Raw genomic sequence first — 9320 nt, 5'->3', positions numbered from 1 at the left:
CTTAAAAACCTATTGGTATATAATGAATAGTAAAAATATTAATATATTTTTAAATCCGTTCTACTATCCCAGGTGGGTTGAGAGACGACCTCCCAAATTGTCTTCGAAAAATTCTCACTTTAAAGTTACATTAAAGTTGACACTATTGAAACTATTTGCATTTGAATATTAGCGCTTATTTTCCTTAAAATCGAGTTTGGTTCATATTTCGCAGCGCACGAAAGGACCAATCCAGACATGAGTAGTGGATCCTCGATAGCTTTACCGTTGCGATAATAGGGGAAAGCCAGGAAGACGAGCAGAATAACGATAGCCGTTACCCATCAGAGATGAAAGCAGCGAGCTAACTAAGCTAGCATGATTTGATGTAGGCTGACTAGGGGGCGGAAAACCACGATGGAGCGGCAGCGACTTGCAGCGGCTTAGCTTTAACTGGAAAATGTGTTGCATTTTAACCTCATCATCTTGCATATAGTAACTGAGGACAGACACCAGCCCGATATGCAGTGAGTACCGATTTTCAGCCGGTGGCGCTACGGAACCGGATCAATCCCGCTAAAAGTTTGGAGCCGCCAGGCCCACTGTCACTGGCGCTAAGTTAGCCGGTTAGCTCAGATCAGGCATCAGCGTCTAAAGTGGAAACCTGCCGGCTTTTAGACCGGATTAAAGCCTGGCTCCAGATGTTTCAGGCTTCCACGTTAGTTTCAGGCGAACACACACATTTAGACAGGTCGTATTCAGTGTCCTCTACGTTAGTAAACACATTAGCTCGCTTCTTTGCTAGCTAATTAGCTACTGTGAAGATAGTGTGGGATACTCAAGAGTGTTAATACATATCACGGAGTTAATGAATCGGATTTAAAGCACCTTAAGAGATATGCATGTCTTTTAAAGTAATTTTCGCACTTTCTGCTCTAATCCGTTTGGTGTGCTTGATGTTTGTGTTTGACAGAATGACAGGGAGAAAGTGATGTGCAGGTGAATTCTCTTCTCTAAAAAGGTCGCAGCAGTGTGATTCTGTCTTTTTACCGTTTTCAGGTCATGAAGCGGGTTCGAACTGAGCAGATCCAGTATGCTGTGGCTCAGTACCTGAAGCGGAGGCAGTATGTGGACACTGATAGCTCCCTGAAAGGAGCTAAGCTCTTCCAGTCAGCTGAGGAGATGGCTGCCAGCCTCACAGGTGAGCACACTGCAAAGATAAAGATGATGGCGTTGCAACGCAGACACATCTGAGGAACAACCCCCCATCTGAGAGGGGAATATTGTGCTTCTTACTTCTACTTCTTACACCACTTTTATTTAACAGCTGCAGTTACTTTGGTTAAAACATAGCAATAGAATCAATTTATATAATATTGTTTAAATGAGAATGTTATACATGAAAGGCCTGACATATCCACAAACGTGTGTTCAGATATTGTGACTCATTATACCTGCAATCTTTGTGTAAACCTATGCTGAGATTTATATGAGGCGACCAGAATCCAAAGTGCATGCATTAATGACAAGAATGGAGTTTATTGGATAATGAGACAGATTTTTATCAAGCCCAGTTTGTGTACAGCCACACAGTCCAGAGAAAAGGTTCTGTCAGACAAAATAAGTTAAAAATACCAGTTAGGAGGTCAAGGGTCTGTTGGATCTTTGAACTACCCAACAGGTTATAAAATGGTTCAAATTAGCTTCACCCAACCAGCTATATTAAAAAGCTGTTTGTATTTTACTACATTCCATTGTAATAGTACACTATTGTAGTATATCTAAGGCTCTAAGAGGAGCCATTTTGCATAATGAGTATTTTGCTCACAGTTGCGTGATGGTAATTCTATTTTCTTACTCTTTACTTTCTTTCTCTTCTCTCTCTGGCTCTCTGAGCAGTGCAGACAGAGTCAGGGTGTACCAACATCGTTACTGCTGCGCCCTGCCAGTCTGACCCACAGCAGTATGAGATTCAGTACTCCAGGCTACGCTCCTTTCTGTCAGGTATCACATTCACAGTCCTGTTGTACATTCACTGACTGTATTTTACACAACTGTGTTGTGTACTTACATTACAGATGGTTTACCATTTGAAATGTCTACTCTGTGTTCCTTTGGAAAATAGCATCCGCTAACTCGTATTTCTAAGTAATCTTTTGGATGCTTTGTGACCTTGTTTTTACTTATCTTTTACGTTTTATTTCCCCTAAATCAGAAACAGAAATATCCTGGGCAAAGGAGGTGAACTGCATTCTCTACCCACTCTTTGTCTACCTCCACCTGGACATGGTGCACTGTGGCCTGAAGGGGGCAGTAGATGGTTTTTACAGTCGTTTCCACAGTGCCTTTCTTCAGGACAGCGAACAGCGCGCCATTGTAGAACAGCTCCGCCACGTTCTCACTGGACAGGACATTGCAGCCAACCCCAAGCTGAGTGCTTTCCTGGAGCACAAGTACGTGGTTCACCTGACAGAGCCAGCCTACAGCTACCTGCTGCGTTACCTACAGAGCGAAGACAACAGCGCCCTTTGCAGGGCCCTCAGCACACACCTGCAGGTGGAGGTCACTGCCTCAAGGCGCACAGACTACCAGCTGTATGGAGGTGCTAGCGGGGCGACCACCGCCACAAACTCCACCTCCTCCTGGGCAGGAGTGGACGGAGCAGAAGGTGGGGAGGGGGTTGAGGTCCCTGCAGGGATCCCACAGAGTGAGGCTGCCCTGGAGTCTCTGCAGGACTGCATTAAGAAAGTCCGTGAGGGGCCTCCCACGCTCACCACCGTGTGTTTTTACGCCTTCCACCACACAGAGCAGATGTTGAACACAGCTGAGGTCTCATCCGACAGCCGGCTACTGGCTGCCGGCTTTGACAGCTCCACGGTGAAGCTGTGGAGCCTCCGAGCTAGAAAGCTTAAGGCCAAACCGCATCAGGCTGACGTGTCGCTCATCCACCTGGCCTGTGATGTACTGGAGGAGGACGTGAGTTGACTGAAGAGATAAATATCGTCTGATGATTGTGTGTGTTTAATCATGTAGTGAAGACACTTCAGTTTAACAGTAGCAGCAAATTTAAGGCGTAGTTGACATTGTGTTTATGATACATGTACAACATCTAATGATTATTAACACCTAATGATTATTAATTCTTTGTCCATTTTTTATTAAACCACACAATCTTTTTGTCTATAAAATATCAGAAAATGTAGTAAAAAAAATAATCTCAAAACCCAAAGATAATCAATTTACAGTGATACAAAATCCTCATATTTAAGAAACTTGACCCACACAATATTTGGCTAAGTGGTGTAAATGGCCAATGATTAATCAATGGTAGATTACATCAATAAATTAAGTGGTTATTAGTAATTATTTCAACAGAGTTGATCAGGGGATTATCTAATGATTTCCTTCAGTTGCCTTTTTATTGCATATCTGCACTACTAAATGTCCATTATCTTAATAGTTGGCCCAAAGTTATATCATGACATTACTTATTTAATTTGACAGCAGCAATGTTTTCCTTTAAGAGATGCATAACATCTTTGACCCAATGAGAAAAGATTTTGATGAGTGAGGTTTGATCCTTTGATGTTAAACCCAAGAGGGCCCAGACTGGGTCAGGGTGAAACTGGATTTTAGATATCTCACTAAAAGCTTTAAAAATAATTATCCAGAAGGTGGAAAAGTTCAGATACAGCCAGAGCTCATGCATCAAGTTTGCTGGCTAACCTCTACATCAAGGACGTAACGGCTCCATGTTCGGATAAATCTTTGCCAATCTATGTGCCACTTTCAGTTGTCGTCTTTTAAAACTACTCCAAGATCGGATCCCAGGCCTTTTTAAAGTTTTCAGTGGACTCTGGATTGAAGTTGTTACTGAGCACATAAATCATGGATATCAGTCCTCTACTGTCTGAATTCAAATCAAGGATACAAGGATCTTGTCTGGGAATAAATTAATTGTCTTTTCTAAGAAGCTCCTGATGTGTCAGAAACTGAAGAAGTGGTTCTTAGAGAAACTGTAGATTTGGGATAATTGAAAGATGCAATTAAGGGTAAAGGTAAAATAAAGGAAAGAGGCCCAACGATTCTCATCCTGTTTACCCTTCTTAACAAGAGCAGTAATCTGCACATATTTTGGTGATTAATTAATCACTTTGAGTCATCTATTATGAAAATAAATGCCACAATCACCTGGTATTCAACAGTTTAGGATGGAGACAGGTTGTCACATTTTGCCATCGTTTCCCCTCAGGTGGAGGAAGAAGACAGCTGTGGCAGCGAGATAAAGATGCTGCGAGGTCACAGCGGCCCGGTGTTTCGTACTGCCTTCCTGACAGACAGCTCCGGCCTGCTCTCCTGCTCTGAGGACACAACCATCCGCTACTGGGACCTGGGTAGCTTCACCAACACGGCGCTCTACCAGGGTCATGCCTACCCGGTGTGGGACGTGGACGTCAGCCCCTGCAGCCTTTACTTCGCCAGTGGCTCCCATGACCGCACGGCCCGCCTCTGGACGTTCTCCCGCACCTACCCACTGCGGCTGTATGCTGGGCATCTCGCTGACGTCGACTGTGTCAAATTCCACCCCAACTCCAACTACATGGCCACTGGCTCCACAGACAAGACTGTCCGACTGTGGAGCACCCAGCAGGGGGCGTCTGTTCGCCTCTTTACTGGCCACCGAGGCCCAGTGTTGTCGCTTGCTTTCTCACCCAATGGGAAGTATTTGGCTTCCGCCAGCGAAGACCAGAGGGTGAAGCTGTGGGACTTAGCTTCAGGGACGTTGTTCAAAGACCTGCGGGGACACACAGACAGTGTCACCAGCCTTTCTTTCAGCCCAGACAGCAGCCTGGTTGCATCGTCGTCTATGGACAACTCAGTCCGGGTGTGGGACATCAGGAACTCCCATGGCGGGACGCCAGCCGATGGCTCGTCCAGCGAACTGGTGGGACTGTACACTGGAAACACCAGCAACGTGCTGAACGTCCAGTTCATGGCCTGCAACCTGCTGCTGGTGACAGGAACTGCACAAGAGAAAGCAGAACAGTAGCCCCGGCTGTCTGGTTTTTGTGTTTATGTTTGGGAGAAAGGCTGGAATATCTCGAAATGTTTCTTTGAAGATGTTGTCAGCAGCAGACTGTTCTCGTCCCTGAGCCAAACACTGAGAGGTTCAGTGTCACCATCAGACATGGTTTTCTCCATTAGTTCTGGGCACAGAAAAGATTCAAGGATAAATATCTTTTTAGGTCATCCATAAATCTCATTCTTCCCAAAATGGGTTAGATATTCATTTATAGATAAATGATCATTTGTTCTTGGTCGTATTTTTCTAATTACCAGCGTCTTCACTAGATGTCAGTATTAACAAATTCCTCAGTTTCTCGTGTACCAGATGATTAAAAAGTGTAAAATTTGTTTCAGCTTGGGTGGTGGAACACTGTTTACTCTGCTGTCATGCACAAGATTTATGGTCTATAAAAAAGCAGCATATAAAGTATTGTTCCTGTTGGATTAAAAACAAAAATTGAATCTGCAAAAATCTGTTTGACCCAAATGAAGATGAAAACGTTGATATTCTGAACTGAGAAAATACTGGAACAGAATTGTTTCTTGCTGGTTGTTTGATGCAGAGTTGTGTTATATGACAAACTTCCCTGGTGTACAGAATAGTAGGAGTACTCTCTGCAGTAAACATTATACTGAGTTGCACTTCCTTTGCCACAATTCATTTGTGAAACACAGAAACACACTTGCTGCCTTACCCAAAGTGATTTCAATCGCTGTGCATCCTGTACAGAGCTGCGGCCATGATGTGTTTAGCCTAGTTTAGCACAGATCCTGGAAGCAGGCGGAAACTTCTAGCCCCGCCCCGTCCAAAATCTTAGTTACATGTTGCATTTTGTAGGCTAACAAAGTTCTTGACCAGTCCATGCTGTACTCAGCTGTGTCAGGTTGACAGCAAGTTAGCACACAGCTGAAACCTTTTGAGATGCTGTTTGCCACCACTGCTCCCAGCAGTTGATGAAGAAATGGCTTAAATGCTATCTTGTGTCTATACTGTAATTCTAAAATTCTTAAAATGGTACACGTAAATAAGCTTTGAAGCTCTCTTTTTGTATACAGCAGCTAGGCTAGCAGTCCCCTCTGCTTTCAGTGTTTGTACCAAGCTAAGATAACATGTCATTTGAAGTTCTTCACTTCTATTGCTGATATGATACTTGAGTTTCATTTAAGGTCCAAAAACAAATTTTTATTTCGATATGTTACTTTAAGGAATATAAATGCTTTACTATAAAGAAAACAAGGTTTTGAAATGTTAAATGTTGTTGAAACACAAGCTGACATACAAGAATTTGCCCCAGCATCTTAAAATTTTAGTTTGAATCAAAAACCATCTAAACTAAACAAGATTGCAAGTTTGACCACAAATTTAATGCTGGCTTTGGCCCTTGACAGCTTTTCATACCCGTTGCTAGCTGTATTAATTCACCAACGTGAATTTTTCAAACAAAATAAAATAAAAATCTTTTGCTGTAATCGCTGATGTCTAAAACTTCTGCAGACCTCCCTGTCCTGCTGTTATTACAGACTGAACTAATTAGCAGACACTCGACTCCTCTTTGTTTGGAATCGTGATGTCTCAAACTGATGGGAAATGGTGTTCCTTTGAGGCCGCTAACAACTTAAATATTAAATAAACAACAACATTAGATCATTTTTCAAAAAACTACCATCGTTATGCAAACATGAATTGCCATGCTGTGAGAGAGGCTCTGTTCAGCGCTTTATTTTTAGTTATTAGTGAAGTTACATGTATCAATAGGATTTTGAATGTGTTGTGTTACTTCTGGAACAGAACCAGGAACTTCTGGTTTCACTCTGGCTCATAATCAGTCCAACTTCTGTACTTTTCTATCGACTGGATGCACTGCATGAAACTGAATCTTCTGATCTGACTTTGGGTAAGACAGCAAAGAAACATATTCCCAAAAATGTTTTCTAGTTTATTACATAAAACAACTGCTTTCTGTTGTTGGACAAATTCGCACATACCAGAAGAAAGTTTCAGAAAGGAAGAAAATATATTTGCATTGATGGCCATGGAGCTTAGAGACCATATTAGGAGATTTTGAAGCTTCTCAGAGGTGGAATACAGAAGCTAATGAGTGGCCATGTGAACTTTAAAACTTCACAACAGGAAGTGGTTGTTTCTTCTCAGAGCGTCAGTCAGTGCTGTTGCTTTGTCTCTGAGTCAGCATGGACAAAGTGTAAATTGCCTTGAGGAAATTTCTCAGAATTAAAGACTGTCTTTTTCACACTATTCTGCGAACGGCATGAACTGTGCAATGCTTAAAAAGTGTAAATATACTGTATTTTTTGTAATATTTTGACCGCCAAGAGTTGCCATTCAGGTTGTGCTTAATGAGGGCTAAAAATGCTGATGTAGAAACTGATTTAATATTTCTGGATTGTTTTCATACATTCAGAGTGTGATTTTTTTTTAAATATTTCGTTCATAAAGTCAGCCAGGAAGTCTTTCTTTATGTTTGTCGGTAAACTTTTGTTCTCTCCTGTAGCCCATACAAAGAATAAATAACAGAATTTATTTGAACTAATGCTTCAGTCCATTCCTTTTTTATTTGGTCACTTGTGACATGATGGTTTGAGCCTCTTTTTGTATGCTGGGAAGCATATGAAACATCCTGGTACACGTTAAGCCTGGTGTATGAGACTGGTTAGACAGGACCCACATCGGCAAACCTTTAAATCTGGGTTAGCTGGTCATACAAGTCATGTAACCCTTTTTCTTGGAATCTAGGAACAGACTGTCATATATCTGCTGATGTTTCCTTTTGACAGATCAAATTCCAAATTGTCATGATCAGGATGACAGAAAAGACTGTATTCCTTTAAATAAATATTTTATGTCATCACCTGCTGGAAAGATGGTGATAGTGCAGGTTATTCAACAAGACGAGCACCAGGGAACGGCTGCCAGAGATCATGAAGACCAAACACTGAAATCTCCATGCAAGAGTCAGACCAGCAATCCTCGGCTTCCCAGCCAGCTGCAGATGTGTGCAGAGGTTCTTGTGTCGATGTGTCTTTGCTGTTTACCCCACCCTCATTGAGTGGATAAAATAATAGAAACATCTGTCCAAATAACAATACAGCTCATCAGCGCCGCAGTCTACATCCTCCAAAATGATCATACAGCTGAATGAAAACAGTTAAAACCGTCATGATGGCAGGATTTAATACAGAACTTTTGGGTCACACTATTAGTTTTAATAAAGCGCCAACTTTACAATGCATAAATTAGGACCTATGTATAACACCTTCTCCAGCAGCAAAATTAATGTGATGAACACATTAATGCATTAATAACTGGAATCCAACATTAAAATGTACTATTTATATTTATTCAGAATGGGCCATTCTGCATAATGAGTACTGCTTTTGGGACTGTAAGTATGTTTTGGTGACAATACTTTTGTATTTTTATTTGAGCAAAATGCTGAATTCTAACTTGCAACACAGTATTTCTACACTGAATTAGGTACTGCTACTTTTACATAAGTAAGTATTTCTTCAACCGGCCTTCTACTGCCCCCTCAGACCACAGCGCACCACGTCCTGGTGGAGGTAGATGAAGAGTGGGCAGAGGATACTGCACACCTCCTTTGCCCGCGATCGCTCTGTTTCTAATTTAATTAAATGTAGTTATGTAGGTGCTTACATTTAAAACCCCTTAGTTACATGCAAACCCTCACAGATGTCGATCTCACAACGCAATACATAACTGTTAAGATATGTAAGGAATCCACATTCTGTGCAGCAGGAATGTGGACAGGAGACAAACAGGAGTGCAGAGTGTCTCACTGCTGTGGGCGTCAGGGTGCAGCAGAGACGATGTGGGCACACCCCGACCCAGAGGGGGGGGGGGGGGGGGGGGGGGGCAGGGTGCACAATAACTCCATCATCTGTAACTATGGATGGATGATGAGACCGTGGGCCCCAGACCACATGTAAAAGACCCTCTTGTGATCATTTTTGCTTTTCTCTCAACCTGAGCATCTGGAGATCATGCAAACGCCACAAACTCCACTCCTTTATTGTAGATATAACACATACTGCACTGTGAAAACACTGTCAGTGTTTTACTTTTATATCTGATGTTTGTGGAATAATATAACTGCTACGTTAGTGTGTATGCAAGTTTATTTAGCTGAAGGAGGAGAATTTTTTCAACCTATAATCTATCCTTCAGTTTATCATGAACATTCAACACATCTGGAGATACGCGGTTTTGACCGGACTTCCACAGCCTTTTGAACTTG

General features: G+C 42.2%; 1 protein-coding gene across 1 annotated transcript; it reads left to right on the top strand.

Annotated features, from left to right (window-relative positions):
* The first annotated feature begins 330 nt into the window (after positions 1 to 330).
* taf5l (TAF5-like RNA polymerase II, p300/CBP-associated factor (PCAF)-associated factor) lies at positions 331 to 7563 on the top strand. The gene is made up of 5 exons (XM_041933356.1): positions 331 to 506; positions 1039 to 1180; positions 1879 to 1983; positions 2195 to 2955; positions 4232 to 7563. Exons 2-5 carry the CDS (start codon positions 1042 to 1044, stop codon positions 5027 to 5029), a joined length of 1803 nt encoding a protein of 600 aa, XP_041789290.1. The 5' UTR covers positions 331 to 506; positions 1039 to 1041; the 3' UTR covers positions 5030 to 7563.
* The last annotated feature ends 1757 nt before the right edge of the window (positions 7564 to 9320 follow it).

The sequence above is a fragment of the Chelmon rostratus genome, chromosome 3 (genome assembly GCF_017976325.1).
Source record: "Chelmon rostratus isolate fCheRos1 chromosome 3, fCheRos1.pri, whole genome shotgun sequence".
NCBI classification, from domain to species: domain Eukaryota; kingdom Metazoa; phylum Chordata; class Actinopteri; order Chaetodontiformes; family Chaetodontidae; genus Chelmon; species Chelmon rostratus.
This window is presented reverse-complemented; position numbering and strand designations above follow the sequence as displayed.

Coding starts and splice junctions, on each gene's coding strand:
- taf5l (XM_041933356.1), top strand. CDS start 1,042: ATGAAGCGGGTTCGAACTGAGCAGATCCAGTATGCTGTGGCTCAGTAC. Junction 1,181..1,878: donor GATGGCTGCCAGCCTCACAG/GTGAGCACACTG, acceptor CTCTCTGAGCAG/TGCAGACAGAGTCAGGGTGT. Junction 1,984..2,194: donor GCTACGCTCCTTTCTGTCAG/GTATCACATTCA, acceptor CCCCTAAATCAG/AAACAGAAATATCCTGGGCA.